General features: G+C 35.5%; 1 protein-coding gene across 4 annotated transcripts in view; it reads right to left on the reverse strand.

Annotated features, from left to right (window-relative positions):
- LOC123532297 (5'-AMP-activated protein kinase subunit gamma-1-like) overlaps positions 1–24,111 on the reverse strand; it is a 416,776-nt gene extending 392,665 nt beyond the window's left edge. For 2 of the 4 annotated variants that reach the window (XM_053517856.1, XM_053517853.1), the window contains exon 1: positions 24,000–24,111. In XM_053517856.1, coding sequence (XP_053373831.1) covers positions 24,000–24,045 — 46 coding nt within the window. In that variant the 5' untranslated portion in view covers positions 24,046–24,111. The remainder of the gene's footprint in view (positions 1–23,999) is intronic. The other 2 variants (XM_053517855.1, XM_053517857.1) reach the window with 2 other exon arrangements.
- Between the last annotated feature and the right edge of the window lie 2,640 nt (positions 24,112–26,751).

Below are 26,751 nucleotides of genomic sequence, written 5' to 3' on the forward strand. Positions count from 1 at the left end.
TTGAGAAGTTGAGAGAGGTCAATACAAGGATGCTACAGAACAAGTTTGGTCGAGATTCATTATCTGATTCACTAGAGTAGTTTTGGTTCAAAGTTGTTTTTTTTTCTACTTCTACCTCTGGCTGCCTCTAAAAAGGGCCGAGCAGAACCCTTTGAACAAAAGTGAGAGAGGTCCATATAATGACTCTACTAACCCAGTTTGTTCAAGCTCCATCGAAAATGCATGAGAAGTAGTTCAAAGGTTTCTCTTTTTTTAGTCCCTAAATCAAAGCACTTAGAGGACTGATGTGGGCAGGCGTTTACAGTTTCTGATAATGGGTATGAACAGTTACTTTGAGTTTGGCGGGTCTAGTTAAATTACTTTTGATTAATAAGCATTTTCAATCTTTTTTTTACCAAATATAAGTGGGAAACTCTGCTTTAACTCAGTTAAGGGGGAAAAAACAATATATGAGCAAAGCTCATGTGCATATTGATAATTTTGTGAGGTTTGGTTATTCTTGCTCAAAATCTTTTTTGAATTATAAGAATTTTCATTCTTTTTTAACAAATCAATGGGAAAACACTGCTTTTACTGGAACAAGGGGGATAACAGTAAATGTGAGCGAAGGTCATGCACTAATTGATAATTATGTGATGTTTGGAGATTCTAATTATAACAAGAGCTCTAAACACGAAATGCCCCCTTGATGCATTCAGTAACTGCACAAGGAACAGAAATTATTTGGTTACTGTGCACTGGACATTTGATGAATTGACCTCAAATAAATAATTATGGGTCATTTACCAGTCATAAGTGACCTCCGTATCAAATGTGATCTTAGATCTAAGCATTTTCTAGTTATCTGGCAAAAAAGTTCTATTGTTCCAGGTCACTGTGACCTTGACCTTTGACCTACTGATCTCAAAATCAATAGGAGTCATCTGCTTATCATGACAAACCTCCCGATCAACATTCATGATCCTAGGCCCAAGCGTTCTTGAGTTATCATCCGGAAACTGATTGGTCTACAGACCAACCAACCGCCATCTTCAAACAATAATATTTACAACATACCTCTCCTCCTTTTAAGGGGGGTAATTAATTTTCAAACTAGAAGATGCTTTTGTGGAAAAGCCCTTGTCTCCCACAATGCATAGTAGTAATAGGCAAGAAGTCAATAGGGGATAGGAGTGAAAGTCAAAGAGACACTTATGGTTGGCTGCAACAGGGATCATCTACTTACATGTTCAATCATCCTATGAAGTTTCAACATTCTGGGTCAAGTGGTTCTCAAGTAAACCATTTTCAATGTACGGGCCCCTGTGACCTTGACCTTTGATAGAGTGACCCCAAAATCAATAGGGGTCATCTACTCTGCATGTCCAACCATCCAATGAAGTTTCAACATTCTGGGCCAAGTGGTTTTCAAGTTACTGACCGGAAAGAGTTTTTCCATGTCAGGCCTCTGTGACCTTGACCTTAGCTCAAGTGACCCCAGAAACAATAAGGGTCATCTACTCTGTAATTCCTATCATTGTATGACATTTGAAGGTTCTAGGTCAAATGATTCTAAAGTAATTGGATGGAAACTGTTTTCCATGTGCTGGTCCCATGGCAATTATTTTCCTAAGCCGTGCCAATAAAAATTATTTACGTAAATATTATAAAAGGATGGTATCTTTCTCTATGAAAAATAAATAAAAAAATACATCTACTATTGATTCAATGCAATATATGGCTCAAAAACCTAAAGGAAGTAATGCGTTGGCCACCAACAAAACAAGAGGGCCATGATGGCCCTATATCGCTCACCTGTTATCATTGCACTTGAGGACAAGAAGGTCCTCAGAAAAAATAGGACAAGGAACAACAAAGGGAAGAAATTTAACCAAAAACAAGAAAAAAATCTTACAAAGTATAGATATGTTAAAATACACCTAAAAATTGGAGGTACCATCCATGCTGTACCAGAGAAAACTGGTCTCGTGTTTTCCCTACGGCCAATAATAAAAAAGTAAAATAAAATAAGCTATTTATAGTAACGTAAAAGGGAAGTAATTAAAAAAAAATAAATATTGTAAGTGGACAAAAGAAGGATCTACCAAATAAATCTGTTGACATAAATGAAATCTCAGATCAGTATCTTCATTAGTTATGGATATATAACAATTTTAATTTGAAATAAAGGGAGGTAATTTGACATAAAATCAGTCCATAGTTATCTACCCTGATTGTCTCAGTCCAACTAATAACAATAATGAAATTTTAAATAAGTCCTGCAGGCGTCCGCTGCCTATCGCATTTGGAGCCACTGGCTCCAACTTTGACTAAAGTGGCTCCAAAAAATCTTGAGTGGCGAAACATTATGGCTCCACATATATTTTCATTTTTTCCCCACGTTGTTATTGTGTATTTGATCCGGAAGTGTGATTCCCGTTTCGCGCCTCTCGGATATTCTCCCGGGTAGATAAAACCGATAGCAAGTAATCAGCTGATGCATGTTTTGACAGGTGTGTATATTACATAATGTTGTGACGTGTGTGCCAGTTAACTGGAGCGGGGAAGACGGATGCGATCAATTAAAGAAAGCACGTTTTCAATGGATATGTTTGAAGTATCCGCTGATGTTTATTTTAATTGATCCAATTATCGATGACCAAACCAATTTTATTGATCAATGAGCGGCAACCCATTTGTTTTGAATGGCTGTTTCCACGCTGTTTTCCCGACGATTTTTTCGGGTCATTATGAGATTAACTTAATCAGATAATATTTACAGTAATTGCGATAATTATCCCACATTTTTAAATAATTTCCAGGGCTTTTTCACCCTATCTCACGGCCCCATTCCCAATGCCAAATATGCTCTATTTTTCCCAATCTGGAGCAAAAAATTCCCAATCCAATGAAAAATTTCCCAACTGAAATCAGTTACTTTCTGTTTTTTTTTCAATAATAACTCTTGCACAATTAGTCTTGTTTGCCAAGTAAATCAAACAAAATGTTGGAAAAACCAACTTGTTTCTATTTTTAGTAACATGGCCGTCTGCAACCTCGGCAAAAAATAATTACAAGATTTTGCAGAAGAAATGTATGATATGTATGCAAAAACCTCTCAAAATGCATAAAAACACAAATATTAATTGAATAAAGTACCCAAAACATGTTGACAGGTAGTTCTTATACCATTAAAATCAATTGTCACATATTTTCGTGACCCAGTTTTTACACTCGAAAATACCGCACTTTGCCATTCTACATTTTGGATAATTTCAGTTATAACTTTGGTGAAAACAAACTGTAAACAAAAATTTTAGCATGACAAATAAAGAGTTACTGTATTTTTAGGCAATATTGGAACACAATCCTGAAAAAAAAAATCAAAATTTCACAAGGGGATACTGTCTACCAGTAAAATTTGAAACTGAAGATTTAAACTAATATATATTAATTAAAAACTCACTTAATTTGTCAGTATATTTTCCCAAATTTGACAATTTACTGCGTTAAAAATTCCCAAAATGACCAGGGGCCTTTTTCCTAAAACCCCCTGAAAAAGCCCTAATTTCAAACTTTTCTTTCAATTTCCGCAGTATTTTGTAATTTCAGCAAGACACCTCGTGTCAGTTTTGTTGTTCACAGTTTGATCTCGGTTGGAGTTGATACTCGATATTTAATTACTTAGTATCGTAATATCTATGATTTTTATATTTCTTTCAGCAAAATAATGTTAAATTTACATGAAATTAAAATTGTATAAGGAAAAAATCAACAACAAACAAACACTCTATCTTTTACGGAATGTAACGTTCATATTAAATTTTAGCGTGGACAATTAGCGCGGAGAGTAGTTTCCCTTTACCAAAATGGCGAAAATCGTAAATAAACTTATTTTGAAGTTGAAAAATTGTGTATACCTGTGACTACTACGCCCTCACGATTCGGGGGTGGTCCCGGAGGTCATAAATCAGCACATTTTACATGAGTATCAACGGTATGTTCAGTAATATGATGAAATTATAATGACATTTATTGAAAATGTATTCAGATTTGCACTAAAAGAAACTTGCTATGAATTCAAATGAAAAACAAAGACACAGAACATTATTCCTGTTTGTTTATATAACATGCATTATGATTAATAAATACCTACTGTCTGATTTATGATTGCAGTCATTATTTTTGTCTTGCAAGTTTTCTTTATTAGAAATATCATAAAATGTTAGGTTCTGCATCAAGATTGTATTGCACACCATGTAGTAAACAATGCAGTAACTTACAAAAGAGACATTTATGACCAGAAAACCTTGGAAATATACCTTTTGTTTGTTGTAGACAAAGGTGTGCAACGCGCAAAATGCACCTTGTCCCATTTTTAACAATACCCTGCCCTTTTAAAGAGCTCTCGAAAAGTCCCTATAAATGCACATCTTTCTGTTAAAAGAGTCTGTTGATAGTTGAAAGTTGATATATGATGAATATGAGATTGTGTTGTTAATAAGCATGCTTATTTAATTTTGTATCAACATTGATAAAAAGACTTAAAATTGTTATTTATTTATTTGTTACAAGAAAATATAAAACACAAAAGATATTACATTAATACATAGTAAGTGTAACAAGTATTATGTTGTTTATTTTATACACATATCCCTTCTTTATGCATACAAAACAGACCACGGCTTCAAAAAAATGGATTGGCTCCAAAGTGGCTCTAAAATTTTGAAAGTGGCTAAACTGGTGGCTCCAACTTTTAAAATCCCAGCGGACGCCCTGGTCCTGTAAGTACTTACTGATATAAATCCATTTGATTACAATCAGGGGAGGTAATCAGATATTAAAATAACTCTGGAACCCATGATTGGATCTGATTTGTCATGGAATCCAAGATTTATTGTTGTTGAAGATATTTTGGAAGTTTGTATCAAATAAAACCATAAATGAAGTCTCTATATGGCTGCAAAAGCCAAAATAGTCAATTTTGGAACTTCAAGGGGCCATAACTCTGGAACCCATGATGATCTGGCCAGTTGAAGAAAGGAAGCAAGATCTTGTGGTGATACAAGTTGTGTGCAAGTTTGGTTAAAATCAAATCATAAATGAAGCTGCTATTGTGCAGACAAGGTCAAAATAGCTAATTTTGGCCCTTTCAGGGGCCATAAATCTGGAACCCATTACGGGATCTGGCCGGTTCAAGAAACGAACCGAGATCTTATGGTGACACAAGTTTTGTGCAAGTTTGATTAAATTCAAATCATAAATGAAGCTGCTATTGTGCAGAGGTCAAAATAACTAATTCTGGCCCTTTCAGGGGCCATAACTCTGGAACCCATAATGGGATCTGGTCAGTTCAAGAAAGGAACCGTGATCTTATGGTAATACAAGTTGTGTGCAAGTTTGGTTAAAATAAAATCATAAATGAAACCACTATCGTGCAGACAAGGAATTGTTGACGCACGGACGGATGGACGGACGGACTGATGACGGACGAAGGGTGATCACAAAAGCTCACCTTGTCACTATGTGGCAGGTGAGCTATAAAGAATGTATAAGTTTTGAAACAAAGTAAAATTACATTCTTAGGAGATATTCATGGTAAGTCTAGCCTTTGCAAGTTATTAGCTCACCTGTCACATAGTGACAAGGTGAGCTTTTGTGATCACCCTTCGTCCGTCGTCAGTCCGTGCGTGCGTCCGTCCGTGCGTAAACAATTTCTTGTCTGCACGATAGTGGTTTCATTTATGATTTTATTTTAACCAAACTTGCACACAACTTGTATCACAATAAGATCTCGGTTCCTTTCTTGAACTGGCCAGATCCCATTATGGGTTCCAGAGTTATGGCCTCTGAAAGGGCCGAAATTAGCTATTTTGACCTTGTCTGCACAATAGCAGCTTTATATATGATTTGATTTTTACCAAACTGGCACACAACTTGTATCACCATAAGATCTTGGTTACTTTCTTGAACTGGCCAGATTCCTTTATGCGTTCCGGAGTTATGGCCCCTGAAAGGGCCAAAATTAGCTATTTTGACCTTGTCTGCACAATAGCAGCTTCATTTATGATTTGAATTTAATCAAACTTGCACAAAACTTGTGTCACCATAAGATCTCGGTTCCTTTTTTGAACCGGCCAGATCCTGTAATGGGTTCCAGAGTTATGGCCCCTGAAAGGGCCAAAATTAGCTATTTTGACCTTGTTTGCACAATAGCAGCTTCATTTATGATTTGATTTTAATCAAACTTGCACACAACTTGTACCACCACAAGATCTTGATTCCTTTTTTGAACTGGCCAGATTCCATCATGGGTTCCAGCGTTATGGCCCCTTAAAGGTCCAAAATTGGCTATTTTGTCTTTTGCAGCCATATAGAGACTTCATTTATGGTTTTATTTGATACAAACTTCCAAAATATCTTCAACAACAATAAATCTTGGATTCCATGACAAATCAGATCCAATCGTAGGTTCCAGAGTTATTTTATATCTGATTACCTCCCCTGATTGTAATCAAAATGGATTTACATCAGTAAGTACTTATAGGACTTATTTAAAATTTCATTATGTCATTAGTTGGACTGAGCCAATCAGGGTAGATAACTATGGACTGATTTTATGTCAAATTACCTCCCTTTATTTCAAATTAAAATGGGTATATCTCCGTAACTAATGAAGATACTGATCTGAAATTTCATTTATGTCAACAGATTTATTTGGCAGATCCTTCTTTTGTTCACTTACAATAATTTTTTTTTAATTACTTCCCTTTTACGTTACTATAAATAGCTTATTTTTAGTAACGTTTTTATTATTGGCTGTAGGGAAAAACCGAGACCACTTTTCTGTGGTACAACATGGATGGTACCTCCAATTTTGAGGTGTATTTTGACATATCTATACCTTGTAAGATTTTTTCTTTCTTTTTGGTTAAATTTCTTCCCTTTGTTGTTCCTGTCCTTTGGACTTAGATATTTTTTCTGAGGACCTTCTTGTCCTCAAGTGCAATGATAACAGGTGAGTGATATAGGTCCATCATGGCCCTCTTGTTAATATTGTTAATACATAAATGTACATAGTTGTATTCTATTTGGAGAAGCTTCTGATTGACAGTCTCACAGCAATGATCATTTCCAACAAAGAAAAACAATTAAAATGAGCAATTGGCCCGACATTAATCATTATGACTCATGTATTGTCTATCCTCACTGTGACTTACTTTTTGTCAAGAAATTCTTCCCCTGGGCACATTTGTAAGATTAAGCAGAGACAAACTGAATCAGACGTTGTTTGAAAAAGTGTGCCTGTCATAAGTTTTTGATTGTAACACACGTGTAATTATCAGAACTCACTGTAGTACATCCAGGCATTTTTCGGCAAACTACAAAACTCCAAGGTTGCATCATAGGCATTTGACGCATTTGTTTGGTCAATATTGACTCAATAATGATGCTATATATTATAACAAGAGCTCTGCCAAGTGGGGCAATATACACCCAAAGGGTTATATCAGAGGATGGGAGCAAAATTTAAAGAACTTGACTGTTGAAGCCTAAAGGACAGGAACAACAAAGGGAAGAAATTCCAAAAAAAAATTCTAAGTTCACAAAAAAATCCTTACCAGGTACAGAAATGTCAAAATACACCTAAAAATTGGAGGTACCATCCATGTTGTATCACAGAAAAGTGGTTTCGGTTTTTCCCTACGGCCAATAATAAAAAAGTTACAAAATAAGCTATTTATAGTAACATAAAAGGGAAGTAATTCAAAAAAAATTATTGTAAGTGAACAAACAAGATGGTCATGATGACCCTGGATCGCTCACCTGAGTAATTTGAGCTACATGTTTCAAAGATCAAACTGATGATAAAATATTAAGAAAGTCAGTAGGTCACATTCATGGTCAATGATATTCAGTTTTATGATTGGTGTGCAAAACTGTGTCTGTCATCAAAATTTCGAGGCTGTATCTTAAAAAACAAGAGGGCCATGATGGCCCTATATCGCTCACCTGAGTTTAATTGCTTTCTTGAAATAAATTCTTTGCTAAAGCTAAACAAATAACCCCATGAGGTGGGGTCAATTTGACCCCGGAGGTCATGATTTGAACAAATTTTGTAGAAGTCTACTAGGCAATGCTACATATCAAATATCTAAGATCTAGGCCTTCTGGTTTATTTTTAGAAATTTTTTGAAGATTTTCCTATGTAAAATCAAGTGACCCCTGGGGTGGGGTCAATTTTGACCCCGGGGGTCATGATTTGGACAAATTTTGTAGAGGTCCACTAGGCAATGCTACATGTCAAATATCTAAGCTTTAGGCCTTCTGGTTTATTTTTAGAAATTTTTTGAAGATTTTCCTATGTAAAATCAAGTGACCCCTGGGGCAAGGTCAATTTTGACCCCGGGGTCATGATTTGAACAATTTTAGTAGAGGTCCACTAGGCAATGCTACATGTCAAATATCTAAGCTCTAGGGCTTCTGGTTTTTGAGAAGAAGATTTTTTAAGATTTTCCTATGTAAAATCAAGTGACCCCTGGGGCGGGGTCAATTTTGACCCTGGGGTCATGATTTGAACAAACTTGGTAGAGGTCCACTAGGCAATGCTTCACACCAAATATCTAAGCTCTAGGGCTTCTGGTTTTTGAGAAGAAGATTTTTAAAGTTTTTCCTTTTGGTTGCTATGGCAACCAGAATTCTGTATGGAATTCAATTCTTTGAACAATTTTTAAAGAAGACCATCCAAGGAACAACCCTGTGAAGTTTCATCAAAATTGGCCTGTTGGTTTAAGAGGAGATGTTGTTTAAAGGAAAGTGTGGACGGATGGACGGACGACGGACGGACGGACGGACGCCGGACGGTGAGCGATCACAATACCTCACCCTGAGCACTTTGTGCTCAGGTGAGCTAACAAGAAAGTAGGTCAGTACTTTTCCTATATAACTCACATAGTAACTAAGTGACCCCAGGGCGGGGCCTCTTTTAACCCCAGGGGCATAATCTGAACAATTTTGGTAGAGGACTACTAGACAATGCATCATACCAAATATCAAAAGCATAGGTCGTATGGTTTCAGACAAGAAGATTTTTTAAGTTTTTTTCCTATATAAGTCTCTATAAAACTTTGGACCCCCAGGGCAGGGCCTCTTTTCACCCCAGGGAAACAATTTGAACAATTTTGGTAAAGGACCATAAGACAATGCTACAAACCAAATATCAAAGGTCTAAATGTTGTGGTTTCAGACAAGAAGATTTTAAAACTTTTTTTCATATATAAGTCTCGGAGTGAGGCCATATTTGACCCTAGAGGGATAATTTGAATAATCTTGGTAGAGGACCACTAGATGATGCTACATACCAAATATCAAAGCCCTAGGCCGTGTGGTTTTGTACAAGAAGATTTTCAAAGTTTTCCCTATGTAAGTCTATATAAACCATGTGACCCCCCCCGGGGCGGGGTCATATTTAACCCTAGGGGGATAATTTGAATAATTTTGGTAGAGGACCACTAGATGATGCTACATACCAAAAATCAAAGACCTAGGCCATGTGGTTTTCTACAAGAAGATTTTCAAAGTTTCCTATGTAAGTCTATATAAACAATATGAGCCCCGGGGCGGGGCCATATTTGATCCTAGAGGGATAATTTGAACAATTTTGGTAGAGGACCACTGGATGATGCTACATACCAGATATCAAAGCCCTAGGCCCTGTGGTTTTGGATAAGAAGATTTTTAAAGTTTTTTCCTTTCGGTTGCCATGGCAACCAGAGTTCTGCATGGAATTCAATTCTTTGAACAATTTTGAAAGGGGGCCACCCAAGGATCATTCCCGTGAAATTTGGTGTAATTCTGCCCAGTGGTTTTCAAGAAGAGGATTTTTTTAGAAAATGTTGATGGACACACAACGGACGATGCACACCGCACAACGCACAACGGACGACGGACATTGAGTGGTCACAATAGCTCACCATGAGCCTTTGGCTCAGGTGAGCTAAAAAGGGATCTGCCAAATAAAAACAAGAACACTGCAGTGCAGAGCAATATACACATGAAACAGTCATATGACCTTTGACCCCTAAGGGTGACCTTGACCTTGAAGCAAGCCATCCGAAACATGCACTTCGATGTCGTCTCGATGTGGTGTACATTTGTGCTAAGTTTCTTTGAAATCCTTCAAGCGGTTCAAGAGTTACAGAGCGGACACGAAACAAACTCATATGACCTTTGACCCCCAAGTGTGACCTTAACCTTGAACAAAGCCATCCGAAACATGCGCTCTGCACGTTGTTTTGATGTGGTGAACATTTGTGTCGAATTTCTTCGAAATCTTCAAGGGGTTCAAGAGTTACAGAGAGGACACAAAATTGCTAACGGACGGACGGACAGACGGACACCGGGGGTATAACATAATATGTCCCTTTGGGTGTATATTAACATTTATAGGCAGTCCAGGACCCAAAAATAAATCCAGCACCCATTCACTATATATTGATTAAAGATAAACAGTTCGGCAGTGTGCATTTCACGGTGACCTTCGTTTCACGCTCTGTCATTTTTCAACCAAAAACATGGTTTCCTCTTGGTCAATTTCACTTTGCGCCAATAAATTTGCCAATCAGAAAAAGTTTGCGCCAGTGGCTCCAAAGTTGGAGCCAGTTATAGTCTGTGAGAGCTGACATACCACTTTTGTTAGATATAATAACAATAACAGGCATTCAGTAACTAGCACGTATATAGTTATTAAAATTTATTTCAATCATTTAGATACTGGTCAGTTAACTGCGTAGGCGACATCACGCGCGACATTTCTTTCCATTGTTTTAAATTTGCTACAAACAACTTTAACCAACGCCTGCGTAATTATCTAATCAGCTGGGTATTTAAACTCATCAGTTAATCAAATAGTAAAATTAATCGACCCTCAAAATGTCACTAGCTACTAAAAACACTCATCTCAAGTAATAGACAACACTTATGTATAATCGATCATGCGCGACCTATACCTTGCATCGATTTCCAGTACACAGTGTACGAAATTTACGTCTGTGAGAAAGATCAGATCACTGATTTTTTTTTTCGTTGTATTTTTTTGTTGGTGCCACTGAAATTCGCCAATTGAAAATTTTTAGCGCCAGAATTTATTTTTTGTCACATTTGCTGTCATTGGCGACAGACAGCGGAAACCCTGAAAAAAGATATGGCCAAATATCTGCCTATGCCTACAGGTTGCATATAAATATTTCATAATAATTATATTGCTTCAATACTTTGTTTTTAATTTAAGTCCTAGATTTGATTTTCAAAGGTTGAACACCACTAAATCAGGCTGTGTTCTTAGGCCAAAATAAAAAATACGTGTGGTTCAGGGAACCCGACCGACCCTTATTTTACCCGCCGACCCCAACATTTTTTTCCCCGATTTTTTGGGGTACGAATTTTTTTAATATGAAACATTTATGATACCAGTCATTAAAATCGACCGATGTCTTCACTCCAGCATCCATTCTCGCATACCAGAGGTCTACCATGGTTCCCCGGATGAACTCGAGATTTTGATGAACCTCCGATGGATGAGAATGTTCCGCATCTTTATTTGTAAATTTATACGAAGCCATACTTTTCCCGATAAAATTTGCCGCCATCTTGAAAATTGAAAACATACATCGATATGAAAATAACCGATAATTTAGCGATTAAGTTTTCAAAACTTATCGAGTTTTCAATGAATCAATTATAAATGCAAGGCCCTTGTTATGTTTTCATAAATAATTTGTTAAAATGACTTTATAAGGCCGAAATTTAAGTTGAAAGTGCATGGCCGAAAGCGTAACTAAAGGCCGAAATTTCGAGTTGAAATTTACACCAAATACGTTCATTCAAATTGCATATGATTTTATTTATTTTGCATTTTGTAGTTATATTTGTCTAACATTGACCTGAGAGAATAAAAATGAAGAGAATGAAGTTTAAATTACCAAAATAACAAGTTATATTCGAAAAACAATGGACAGCAACATTTGCGGGCACCTGTTATATCTCGGAATTCGGATAACATCTTTTCGGATATGAATGTTTAAGCACACTTTTTCCTGATACGTTTGAGGTTTTTCTAGCGTTTAATTTTGTAGTTTAATAATGAAATGTTATGCAATTATCGCCTTCTGTAGCACAATGGAATATCCTGGTGACTTAAATTCTGTTAGCATGCAGATAAAACTATGACAATAAATGTATTGATTCTGGAAGCATGCGCATTATTGAACTATGTCATCTTGTACTATCCTCATCAAATGTAAAGAATGGTATTGTTGTTGAACTCTTTCGGTATGCAGTGAAAATTGCTAGGAAGAAAATGTTGAAAAAGACTTACTCAGCTTCTTCCAGACTTAAAGAAAAGAGTGCTATACAAGTTAGGTATAATAATAATAATAAACATTCAACTTTATTTATTCAAACGCAACATAATTATGTTTAAGATGACTTTCTCTTCAAATTATTACATTTTTGCTTAAATAATTCTCTGTTTTTAAAAATCTGTTTAAGGACAATCTGATTCATCATTTATTTTTTTATTTAATTCAAAAAAGCAAGCATAGAAGAAAGGAAAATACATGCTACAAGGTTAAAGAGTACAATCTTTAAGTTAAGCAAGTTAAGCAGCACATATGAAAATATGATTTAAAAAAAAGAAAAAAGAAAAAATCCCTACTGACCCCCCTAACTTTTTTAGGCAATGTTCCCTGAACCACTGAACCACACATACCTCTTTTTTGGCCTTATTTCATATAAGATCCACTTACTTTTTTCGACATTTTTTAGACTATCAGATTCTCAGAGACTTATATTCCCACAAGATTTAGCTTAGCATAAGACCCTTCTAGCACATAAGCAATATTCTGTCATTTAAGAAAATCTGACTTAGCATAAAGTAGCTGATGTTTAGATCGCAATACTAAAATCTTTCTGAATTCTGTGCAGAAGTAGCCCATCAGGTTGTTTTCGTCAAATATGCATTTATGAAACGTATGAAAAAAAGATCTTGACAGGTAAAAATAAATGAAAGGACATTTGCAATGCAAGAAGATAACAAACACCACATGACCAGCAACTATTTCATTATGTGATTATTTGGCGGGAGTCTATTTTTAGATCATGCATATAAAATATATAAATCTCTGGTTTACATTAATATCAAATCATTTAAGGCAAGGGTTAATACTCTATATGAATTATATTCCTTCTTGGCCTGCTGTTTCACAACAGATTGATTTAAAGACGCTAGTCCAAAAAATTTGACAGAAGTGATTCCGAGATATTTTCGTGATAGGGCAGAATCCCTCTCTTTACGTCAAAACAAGTAAACACCTTTTTTGTGGTGAAAAAAGATTTAGGTAAAAACATGATCAGGCAATATACTTAAACAATGAAAGCTCAAAACAAAATAAAACTGAATCATTTTATGGTTTAAACATAACAGTAAAACACGTTAATAAAGAGTAAACACTATATGTTTCATTTGGCTACCTCGCTGAATTTACATGTCTGCCATCACACTCTTCCAAAACAGTACAGCTGAACGTGCAGTTATCAATCATGTGACATGAAGCAGAGCCATATAAAATGTAGGGGTGACTATTGAGGCCAATTTTGACTATTGCAATACTATTAATATTGCTGAAAAACTATTGCAATACTATTCTATTGCAGGTTACTATTGCGATACTATTGCAATAGTTATCGCCCACCATGTTTTATACAGTAAAACTACCAACTGGCATTATTACACAGTGTAAGACACGGCACTGTTTATAATTGCTATTAATAGTATTAATAATATACATTGAGATGTTTGTATAACTGAAATGGACAGAAATAAATCTAACATTAAATATTTTTAACGTTTTTTCTATTTCTTGCCTTCCTTGGCTTTGAGACAGTAAGTAAAACAATAAACCTATCCAAGGTATACTCAAACGAATCGGCCATTTTGTTGCGAATGTCAACATGTTTAATAACCCAAAGCATCAAAAAAGACGAAAATTGATGGATCGGACTAAGGTGTACCAGCACTAAATGAAGGGCCCTACTGAACAGGGGTGACTAACTCAAAGGTCCCTTAAGTCCTAAGGTGGTCGTAACGTCTCCTTTTCTTGCTGTAGGTATTTAATTGATTAACTCAATTTCTCGTAAGAACGATATTACCTTAAGTCAATCCCCGTACTTAATAGTAAACATTGATTGCCTTATCTATATCGTAATAGACTGAAATGAAGAGAAATTAGTTTTGTTTCACTCTTTCTAATTAATTTTTCATTATAATCATAGCTTATTCTCATTGCTGTTGTTTTTTAAATCGATTTTAGTGGTAATTTCCTAAAAAATCTGGTTTTTTTCACGTCTGCCTGCAAGGCAAACTATCATTTCAAAAACTATACAAAGTTGCCTCAATACAGGTCTATGAACAATGGATTTTATTTAGTTAAAAAACACATAAGAGATCAGAGGATAATGAAAATTTGAAAGATATTCAAATGACCTCAAACATGCAATGTCCACTTTTTGAATTGTGGTAAAACCTTACGATGTTCATCAAATTTTTTTTTAAATCCCAACGTGTTTAGGGAAATTTACAGTCAATATTATATAAATTGAATAGTTCCGTAATAGTTAGTTATATAATACAGATTACTTTCTTCTGTCCTTATAGATATATTGTACTGTGTGATTATAATGTCAATTTGATTTCGGTAACTCCTACTGTGTCGAGGACCGTTAAGAAAGAAAGTATCAGATCTGGACGTTTCAGTCGTTCAAATTACGATGTTCCACAATTTAAGTATTAGCTAGTTCAGTGTCATGATAAAAGCATTTTTTGTTGCTTATTGCCATAATCTGAACCTGGGATACGTTCAAAATAAATAGTACTGCAATGAATGCAGATTTTTTGTACTCCTAATCTACAGTTTAGTAAATATTTTCACAACTGTCATTCTATATAATAATTTCTATTGTAGACAAGTGCATTTCAAATGTTAACCGTACCTCAAAAAGTGATTCATATCAACAACAAGTTTTAAACCACTATACAAAAAGTGGTGACAGGTGTAACATAATTTGATATCCTTTCATGATCCTTCATGAGGTTCATGACACCGTAGTAAAGAAATTTTAGGTAATCTTCAAAAGATTTACTGGATTAAGTTTCCCGTCAAATTACCTCTCGACCTTATAATTAGGATAAATTTAGAATTTAAACAACACAGCAAAGACTCATAACAGGTCAGCTATGTGTTGAACTAATGAAAATTCTTGTTACACGTTAACACATACCATGCTTCAAAATGTAGCGAGTATTTGTATCCTGATAATAATTTATAATTATCATATTAAAAAAAGTATATTCTGTAGTACAACGTTAAGTATATACAGCCTTGTAAAGTATTATCCAAAGGTCTTGTCTCAAATAAGTTATTATACATGTAAGATACCAGAAAATTTGATCTCTCTTCAGTTTTAAATAAGCCCAGTATTGTAGGTATCAGCCAAGAGAGGGTCAAAGTGTTGCCCATAAATTATATCAAAAACAATATCTTAGAGCTTTCGTTCGGGGGAAAAATAGGTAATACAGTCAGTTTGGAAAGTTTCGTAGATCGGTATTCTTAGCAAGTGGCGCTTAATTTTATACCTGTAGGTGACGCTAAGGCAGGATGTACTGAATACCCTCTATCACAGTGCAAAATTAAATGTGTGCAATAAAGCTCTTTGAATTCTTCATTTTTCATCTTATAATCTCATCCCTTAGCTTTCAATATTTTATTTATTGGGAATTTCTTTTATAAAAAAAAATTTTAATTGTCGAAAAATGAAGATTGCGTTGCGTATATAGATGTAGCTGAAGTGTGCCTGTATGTGCATTATAGATCTACGGAGGTCACGCAGTCGTCTTTTACAAGAAGCCACAAGTTCCTTTCTATACACAGAATGTTTCCGTGGGGTAATTCAACTGACCCATACAAACGGAAGAGGACTCCCTTTTCACATCCTCCGCTGAGTAGCTCGAAGTGGTTGCGCTACGCCCTGACTCCCATATATGTAATAAAAAAGGCCTGTTAAAACCCACCAAATAGCTGTTTCCAAACATTCAGGAAATGCATTTTTTATTCGCGTAACATTCGGATCCGAAATTAAAATGGCACCCTCCCCTCGTCATTTCGTACTTTGGCACTTATAACCGGAGCAATAATTTACGGAACCCTTTGGGAAATTGGGAGGTTAGGGTTGATTACATCCTCCGCCAGAAAAGTTTACATACCAACGTTTTCTGGCTATTTTATCTTCAGTATAAAATTTTTTTTTTTTTCCAAACCTAATCTGATTTCAAAGTTATGGTTAAGATTCAAAATAAACCGATCAGTTTGTTGGTGCCAAAAACAAAATCATTTGAAAAATTAATGATTTATCATTATAGTTTATATGTAATTCATTTTTATCAAAAATATCATTGATTGACAACGGTGCGGTTTATTTTCACTTGTTTTGAAGAATATTAAGCGCGAAGTTGCTGTTGAGCGTCATATGCAGACGATGGTTAATGCCGCGTGGGACATGTGGGATCGTGGTCAATTGATGAAACTTCATTTATGCTGTAATCATTAATTAATATGTATTTGATGTTTTTTTTAACCTAATGAAGTTTTATTTTAATTTTATGTCGCAAACAATTTTTTTAATGGCATTCTTTCGCTTTTATGTGTGATATCTAGTCTTTTTAGCAACATCCTTGTCATTTTTACGAAAGAAGAACTGTTTTCATAGAAAACTAATGTCCTTTTCAGCATGACAGCAACATTAGACGGGAAATTTGATTGTAGGGATAATTGTTTGAACATTTTTTCATTTAATTTTACTCGTATGAGATAAACCAGGAGCTCCATCAAAAGAATAAATTTTACATTCACCTCCCAAAAGTAAGTCCTGGTTGCACCCCGAGACCTCCATCGCAAGAGAGACACATTACAATGAACCATAAATTAATATTAATACCCGGGGTAGACCACGGAGTGGAAAGAGTTTTTTTCTTATAAATAAAAGCAGCGCATCAAGCTGTGTTGTTCTATCATATATCCTATTTACTTAGGGGGACCCCCTCCCCCCCCCTCCCCTACAAACCATCCTAAACTAACCACTGTCGGCGCTTAGCCTTTACCATTCAAATCTACCTAACATATTTATACATATTGTGTATAATTTTGTCTTCTTTTACTAGAAAACACATTAGGGTGCCTATTGTAAGCCATTAATTTCTTACGAATTTTTATTCACTTTTGGCTTATAGGCCCAATGGGCCGGGTGTTTTTTGATATGTCTGAAAAAGGCGATAAATTTAAATTTTATCAACTTAATTATATCCTTTCCGCGGCCGTAACGTAATAAAACGTATTAGCGTCTGATGGCCCTTTCACGCTTCCGTAGAATCAACAATTATTACACGAAATTCATTTTAAAAATATTTCTGAATCGTTAGGTTGCCGCTTTCAAATACGGAAATATCTGACATCGATGAATATATATACTGAAATTTTTAGACAACAGCAAAAGGACCTTTTGAACGATTTCAGGAAGTTCCAAAATTCTCCCTATATCCTTGCTCCGGTTACGGACACCTTTGGGATTTAATAAGTATTTTTAATTGCTTTAGTTAAACAAATCGACACAAAAATGAAGGAAATAATTACAAGTTGTTATATAATTTTTCCTTAAAGATAGGACAATTACAAATGTTGAAAGATTTTCCCCTTTCATTTTTATGCACTTTTCACATTTACGGTATCGCAAGTCAGGCTCAACATACGAGGTTGATAAGGTATGCTTTGAGTTATCGAAATAGCGTTACCTTAGTGTTACCTTAACACTGTCGTAAATAACCTCGTAAATTCAGCGATATCGTAAGTTTCGAGTTAGCCACCCCAGTTTGCTATATCATACAAGTAGCCTACTTTCTCCATGTCCATAGTACTTTTTCTCATTTAAGATTAATAGGTTATTTAAATATATTTAATCAAAGTTTCTAAGAAACTGAATTTATTAATTATCTCCCAGACTTCTCAGTCCTTTATGATAGTTTAATTCCATGAGTGTAATTACTGTAAATTGAAGACGTAAACATTAGTGATGTTCCGATTGTCGCCGACAATCGATTGTCGATCATTTAATGAGCCAAAGTCGCGGACATCGATTATGAACATGCATAATCGATTATTTGACACTTAGGCTAGTTTAAAGCATATTCGGGAGTTACGCATCTTTTTGGTGGTACTTCATATTTAGGTTCATTTCTTTTCCACTCTTCAAAACGAAGGCAAAGCATACTGCGTTCGATCAAAATAATAATGCAATCAAAGCTACATTCCCCAATCCAGGGAATGCTATACCACCAGTGTGGAATTAGTTTGAATTCTACAAGACACGTAAAGGTGCAGCAGCGAAAGAAAATTTAACAAGAGATCACAGAGTGATCTTGGCGCCCACCAATGTGCCATTTTTGAGTGTTCCAAATTTCAAGACTTACTGACTAGCTCAAGGTCAAATTTCATTTCCGTACACAACACTTTGCATGTGGTCCAAATTTGAAAGTTGTAGCTTGAGAAATGTGAAAGTAGGACACTAGATCAATTTCAAGGACGAAATGTTTAAAGTAGGTCACTAGGTCAAAATCAAGGTCAAATTTCACTTCAGAACAAAAATTTGCATGTGGTCCAAAATTAAAACCTGTACCTTCAAAAATGTGAAAGTAGGTCACTAGGTCAATGTCAAAGTTTGTTTCGGTACACAATCCTATGCATGTGGTCTAAATTTGAAGCCTGTAGCTACAGAAATGTGAAAGTAGGTCACTAGGTCAATCTTAAGGTCAAAGTTCATTTCGGTACACAAAATATGCATGTGGTCAAATTTTTAAGACTGTAGCTCGGAAAATGTGAAAGGTCACTAGGTCAAAATCCAAGGTCAAATTTATTTTTGGAACACAGAACTATGCATGTGTTCCAAATTTGAAGCCTGTACCTTCAAAAAAGTGAAAGTAGGTCACTAGGTCAATGTAAAGGTTTAAAGTTTGTTTCGGTACACAAAATATGCATGTGGTCCAAAATTTGAAGGCTGTAGCTTGAGAAATGTGAAAGTAGGTCAGTGGTCAAAATTTAAGGTCAAAAATTTCCCAATCGGAACACAAAACTATGCATGTGGTCCAAATTTGAAGCCTGTACCTTCAAAAATGTGAAAGTAGGTCACTAGGTCAAAGTCAAGGTCAAAGTTTTTTTCAGTGCACAAAACTATGCAAGTGGTCCAAATTTGAAGGCTGTTTGCTACAGAAATGTGAAAGTAGGTCACTAGGTCAATTTAAGGTCAACTCATGTCAAGGTTCATCTTGCCCCTCAAAACCATACATGTGGTCCAAATTTGAATGTTTTAGGTTATTGACAAGAAGATTTTAAAATCTTTTCCCTATATAAGTCTATATGAACCATGTGACCCCCCAGGGCGGGGCCATATTTGACTCTAGGGGGATAATTGAACAAACTTGGTAGAGAACCCTAGATGATGGTACATTAATAATGCCAAAGCCTAGGCTTTGTGGTTTGGACAAGAAAATTTCAACGTTTTTCCCTATGTAAGTCTATGTAAACCATTTTGACCCCCCGGGGGGGAGCCATATTTGACCCTAGGGGGATAATTTGAAAAAATCTTAGTAGAAGACCACTAGATTGATGTCATATACCAAAAAATCAAAGCCCTAGGCCCTGTGGGTTTTTAACAGAGGTTTTTCAAAGTTTTTCCCTATATAAGTCTATATAAACCCTGTGACCCCAGGGCGGGGCCATATTAGACCCAAAGGAAATATTTTGAATATCTTGGTAGAGGACCACTAGATGAGCTTCATACCAAATATCAAAGCCTAGGCTCTGTGGTTTTGGACAAGAAGATTTTCAAAGTTTTTCCCTATATAAATCTATGTAAATTATAGAAATAAACAAAGGGCCATAACTTACTAAAAAATTGTTGAACCAGTCTGATTTTCAGGGGGACACAACTAGGGTACCAATACATCATTCTGACAAAGTTTGGTCAAAATCCCCCAGGTAGTTTCTGAGAAGATGCGATAACGAGAAATTGTTAACGGACGGAAGGACGGACGGACGACGGACCACGGACGCAGAGTGATTTGAATAGCCCACCATCTGATGATGGTGGGCTAAAAATGGGGAATGTTGTTTGCCGATTATGCAGTAAAGACTGCAAATAATGGTACCCCGCCCACTTTCGTAATGTAGGTTGATTTACTTCATAATTTCAATCAGCATTGTGCTTTTAGATATTTTTATATGCAGCTGTAGATGTCTAATTTGATAAAAAAAAAAAAAAAATAGAAATAAAAAAAATGAGAGCATTGAAGTTTGAACCAATAATAAAATGTACAAATAGATGTTTTAGGTCTGACAGCATGGCCGGTTTCTCAGGGACTCCTGATAGTCCCACAGTCGTTTGGGTGCAAATCATATAAATATAACACATTATACCTCAATAAATAAAATATACTTTTTAATTAGCTATATTGATATCTGCATACAAGGGCTAAAACTTCACACACAAATTACATTACTCCTGCTAAATATATGCTAATACAGTTAGTCAAGTGAGCTAATGGTTAATAAGTTATAGAAGGTTCAGTGTGAAATTCTGATTATTTTCCGATTAATCGCTCGAAAGGCATTCTGATTATATCTGATTAATCGATTATCATTATGCTGTCCGATTATCATCACTAGTAAACATTTTCCGAGGTGCAAATGAAAGCTGGCTCTGTTTCTTGGTTTATACATTATTAATTATTTCTGTATTTACTAAAATTTCAAAACTATCAAAACTATCGATTGTAGAAGAAACTATCGGTGATTGTTATTGGATCGTGACTTTTCTATCGATGCATACTATCGTGACACCCAGTATCGCAATGCATCGATATTTCGATGTATCGTTACACCCCTAATAAAATGTGTGTAAACTTTTGGGTGCGTTGATTAAAACAGTGACAAACTCGTGTTCTGACGTTAATTCACATAAACATCAATTGAATGGAAGGAAAAAAATGGATATTCTTTCCAGGTATCTTAAAATTTCACTAATATTTTTGTTTTTTTTAATAATCAAAATGTGATTAAAAAATCGCCTCATAGAATCATCGTGGAAAGTTCACCACAGAAAAGGCCTTTCCTATGTTGTATACGGAGGAGATACTGACCTGTGCAAAAATTATCACAATGTCACTACTCGCATACAATTAGTTGGACTATTAAAGACGCATGAACACACATTGGCATAAAGGCTACAAAAATGTATTTGATATGCAAGAGTCCAAGATGGTAGTGCCCTTTTGGTAATCGGATGCCTTTTGACAGTTACCTTGTATCCCTTACCTGCTCAGTCAAGTGTAAATTGTCAACCATAAGTGTTTAATAAGTAGTAATGTACTACTACTCTTGAATTTTTTTTTTTTTTTTTTTTGGATTTAACGTCGCACAGACACATGATAGGTCATATGGCGACTTTCCAGCTTTAATGGTGGAGGAAGACCCCAGGTGCCCCTCCGTGCATTATTTCATCACGAGCGGGCACCTGGGTAGAACCACCGACTTTCCGTAAGCCAGCTGGATGACTTCCTCACATGAAGAATTCAACGCCCCGAGTGAGGCTCGAACCCACATCGATGAGGGGCAAGTGATTTGAAGTCAGCAACCTTAACCACTCGGCCACGGAGGCCCCTTACGTTGGAAAAGGAAACTGGAAAGGGTTGCTGCAATACTCCTAAGACACTTCCTCCTGTGTCACTCAGTATATCCCAGCCAAAGGTGTACAGCACATGACCATTGGTGAGGACTGAAAAGTTCTATTAATCCTCCAAATGCATAGTATTAGTAAAGGACATCGGACATTATGCTAGGGATTTTGCCCTAAGTTCAATGCTATTTCTTGACTTCAGTAGCTGATAGTTTTATATAACAGCTTCAAAAACTGATAAATAAGTTATATTCCTATCAAACTGTCACAAAAAAGTTTTATTTTATATTCGTTTTCTTGAAATTCGAAACAGTTTGTAACAAAGATTCATATTTTTGAAAAATTTAAAATGTTTATTTTTACTTAAAATAAGCATTGGTATTTAAGGTATGTCTACTATGAAATATTTTAACAAAATAAATAAACTGATACCATGCAGATTATCAGTTTTATTGACACTTTTCAAAATAAACGAAACGGAAAAAATAGAAGTGGAAAAAAACATTTGGTCCCTAACTGTACTTCAGTTATTTCCACCCGAGTGCCCATGATAACACTGATGCACTGATCATATCCTATTGTTTGTTTTCTATACATCTATTGCTATACTGTATTTATACACACGTACAATACTGACCGGGCATTATGTGGAGGATTATTATTGAATACATGCAGTGGTGCAGCTGGCCATACATTGGCGTAGTTGGCCTTTTTCAGTTGAAACGGAGGGGTGCAGGAGACTGCCTATTCCACTGCGGGTTCAGGGATGCCCTACTTTTAGCATTTTATATCAGTGAAACTTCACTAGCTAGTACCAACATTTATATAGATATTCTTGGGGTGTCTGTGTTAGTTCTTTGAGGTCCTTACTAGTATTTCGATTGGCTTCCAAATAAGTTTCAGACGTGTGAGCGAATTGATGTTAATTGTGGGGTGTCATTGTTAGTTATGGGCGAGTCAGTATTAGTTCTATGGGTGTCAGTGTAAGTTCTGGAAGCAATTAGGTTAGTTAATGAGATGGTGTCTGGTGTAGTTTTTGTTAGGGTATAGGATGCTGGATCGAATAAAAGCAAATGTTGCTCTTAAAATGCATTCTAGGTTCGCTTCAACTGTGTCCTACAAAAGGTAAAAAAATTGCACCTAAGTGGCACTATCCCATAGAAGTTCCTCTGTATTTCTTTGTCATGTTTACGTTGGAGGACACATAATTATGTAATATGTCGAAACACTTGCTGGTTCTTGACTTATGACAGAGCAGTTGTCTCAACCTATAACACTCAATCGACGGACCTAGACTGTCAAGAGGTAACAGATCTGTTGAAAATTCATAAGATATACTTATAAGGACTGTCTGCTTTCTAACTTCACTTTCTATGTCCCCTATTTATTTAGTTTAGTGTTTTCTGTGCTTGAAATACTTACAAAAATGAATAAAGCTGTATTTGTGTAAGGTTTAGAAACATGCAATAATGTGTCAAATATTATGTAAAAATTTATTGCTGACACCCTGTACTTAGTTTTTTTCATTTAAACACTTTCCCACCTGACCAAGTGCCATTTTTGCAGCATACGTATATAATAATTATTTACAAAGGCATGTGAACTATTGTTGCGTCACTGGTGGAAAGATTTAAAACGTAAAATGATTTTATGTTCACTTTTAATAGAAAAGAGAATGAGAAATGTCTACAGTCTTCTTTTTTGTTCATAAACTTGTAAAATGAAGTCGCATTTATCAAGAAATGGTCTTCAACTATCATAACTATGCAATTTCAGAAGTCTATCCCTATGTCACATTTTCCTTAATCGGATAGGCAATCTGAATAGGAAAATGTCCGAGGTCCTTTATGTGTTCCAAAACCAAATATTAACTATTTCCATGCATAGTTCTAATCACCTGAAATTGAGCTGATTCTTTATATAACTAACTTTGTAACTGAATTGTGTCACAGTAGCTTGGAAGTCGAACTAATCCGACGCAATCAGTTTGTTTTATATTGTGGAGCGGTGGCTGCAAAATTATGTCAGAAATTAACCCAAATTTATTCACTGACTCAGCGACAGAAACTAAGCTTGTCTAAGTAGCTTGGCAATTTTGTTTACAAAAAAAAAACATAAAAAAATCGATTTATGAAGTACATGCGATCATGAATAATGTATATCTATTTATGTCCCTGATACAATACCTCTCGATTCTTTAATGGAAAACGTGACAGATCTCACTATTTTCATGTATGTTTATTTTGATCGGGGTGGCGGGAGAAGGGAGATAACTTCAGCATGGACACGTGTATTCCCCGGAAAATCCAGAAATTTTACGGCTATTTCCCGGAAATGAGGAAATTGTCATACATTTCTAATTAAACGTTTACATGTAAATATTTTGATATAATATCATTTCTGAACATCTGAGTTTGGTGTTTAAGGAAACAGTATAAAAATAACGACATCTTTTAAGTCTATACAACCGTCAATTAGTCGAAATTTGTCGTATTTTGAAAATCCGGAAATCGCGTATACGACATAACTTCCTTAATTAGTTTAAATAGTAAACAAGTAAAATTTTGATGCAGAGCATCAAATCGTCGGAAAACTGTCGGCTAATATTTTGAAGCTTGAATTGAAAAAAAAAGCTAATAAAGCTATATAACTGCTATGGCGGTGCATTGCATGCCGTTGAAAGACTGAAAAACGTCGTATCCTTGATGAAAGTTACCCAAAATAAATCTTTTTCCTTTGTTTACAAAACCCACGCACCAGCATCCTCACGAAAAAGAACGGAAATCTACGACGGCAAATATTTTTCACATTTTCAAACAATAAATGCAAAAGATTTCTCGTAACCAAAACATTTCAACAAATTATATTGTATATCTTCTAATGAAAGGCCCATGAAAGTTAATGACATTTATTTATAAATTGTGTTACAGACAAGAGACAGTCACAGAATTTGTCCTAAATCTGTGTTACTTCCATTGTCTTGCATGCGCTCATGTAGATCTTTTTTTTTTCGTCTGCAGTAGTACGAGTATATTCTAAATATACGCAGCGTGACGTGGACACAGGTAAAGACTCAGCCAATCATAGCCTGGGAAGCCGTTGATAATATTTGTGGTTTGTCAGAAGAAACAAGACCAATTTTTGATGCATCTTTGTTCCTTAAATGTCTTAGGCATGGAAATATTGAAGTTGTCTATGAAGTAAAATGTTTAGTAGAATAAATGATTATAACATTGCACGGCGCCAACTGCACCACGTAAAATTATGATTGGTGCACGGTGATGTTAAGATTCCGTATCATCAATACTTCAGATTTATACGTCATTTATTTAGGACAGGTGAAATATCAGACAAGTATCCTTCTGCATGCCATACAACATCTTAGGAATTGTTTTACACTGAAACTAGATGGCACTGGACAACATGTCAAGCTCGACAGGTGTTAAAAGGACTAACAGCACCAAGTTTGACCTTTGACCACAAAGTATGACTTTGAGGTAGGGGTCTCTGTAAAGAAATTTAGTTCCATGTTTACCCGAGTTATGCTTTGAACCCATGTGCACAACGGCCAACAAAAACATCATGTACCAAAATGTAGATTTATACCACTGCATCACTGAAAAGAAACAGTAACTGTTATAACTGTTGTGTAAAAATTTTTTATTCAGTTAGCAGACGTCTTGGAATGTGAAATATTACTTGATTATAATTTTTACACAGGTCGAAAAGCTTCTCGATTTAAGGTTTTGAATCATTAATGCCAACTTCTGCTAATTTCGACCAAAAGCTTTAGGGCGGTCATTCAGGAGATTATCTTCAATGGAATATTAGGGCTTTACATCACTATAATTTGTCATACACACAGAGTTAAAAATTGCCATTAAAAATTTGATAAATTGGTGCCTATTTTGCAAGTCACACACAAACTCCTTTCTAGACTGGCATCAGTCGTTAGAGTCATTAAAGTAAAGTTCTTGGCCATAAAATCAATCCTCTTTGATAACACTTTCTGAAAAAATTTACAATATCTCTAACCTCCGACTCTAACTGTTGAGATGAGCCTATAGAGAGAATGGTTTTCTTGAAAATATTAGCATCAGTATGAAGAAAGACTTTATTACAGATAACTTGATCTCAACAGACTTTGTAAGCCTAACTCCTTTCACTCCAACACAATTTCGTAAGCAAAGTTTGACCGTAGTCATATCACGTAGATAAACTGTATGCAGTATACCTTCACTCCAACACAAAGAAAGTTATTCTTCATTTAAATCAAAGTTATCACAATGTCAGGATTTGATGGTGGCCGGTGCGAGGCGTTACCAACGGTTAGGGAGGTAGTGTGCATCACCTGACTATGACTAATCTTTACCATGGAAACTAGCACTTAATTGTTTCCCTATATATTTTCGTGTGTGTATTTTTTGTAGTTCTTCTGTATATTTTTCAATGTATATACATTATATACTTAAGCATGGTGACGTACTATTTACACCTAGATCAAACACACACCACAAGCATTCTGTCTACAAGTATAACTAAATTTGCACCGCTTTTCGTCAAATTTTATCACATGTACGCGGGTATTAAGATATACAAAATATCGCAAGTATTTCAATACTTATGCTCCGCCAGCACAAGCTTCAACCAACAACCATTCAAAACCAAACAATTAATTTGCAAAACTCAGAGCAAAATATATATTCGAACGATACACCACCAAACTGCAGAAAATCAATTTATACTCCTCTAAAACTCAAAAGAACCCATCAACACACAAACTCAAACAACCAACCAAATCATAAACTTCAAATTCACAAAAGAACCAACAATTCCAACCGTCGACAACCAAGTATCAACTTCAAAACAAAACCACAAATAAACAACCAAACAACCAAAATATTCGCCGAGCAAATCAACAATTATGTACAATAAAAT

This window comes from Mercenaria mercenaria, chromosome 11 (genome assembly GCF_021730395.1).
Source record: "Mercenaria mercenaria strain notata chromosome 11, MADL_Memer_1, whole genome shotgun sequence".
NCBI classification, from domain to species: Eukaryota; Metazoa; Mollusca; class Bivalvia; order Venerida; family Veneridae; genus Mercenaria; species Mercenaria mercenaria.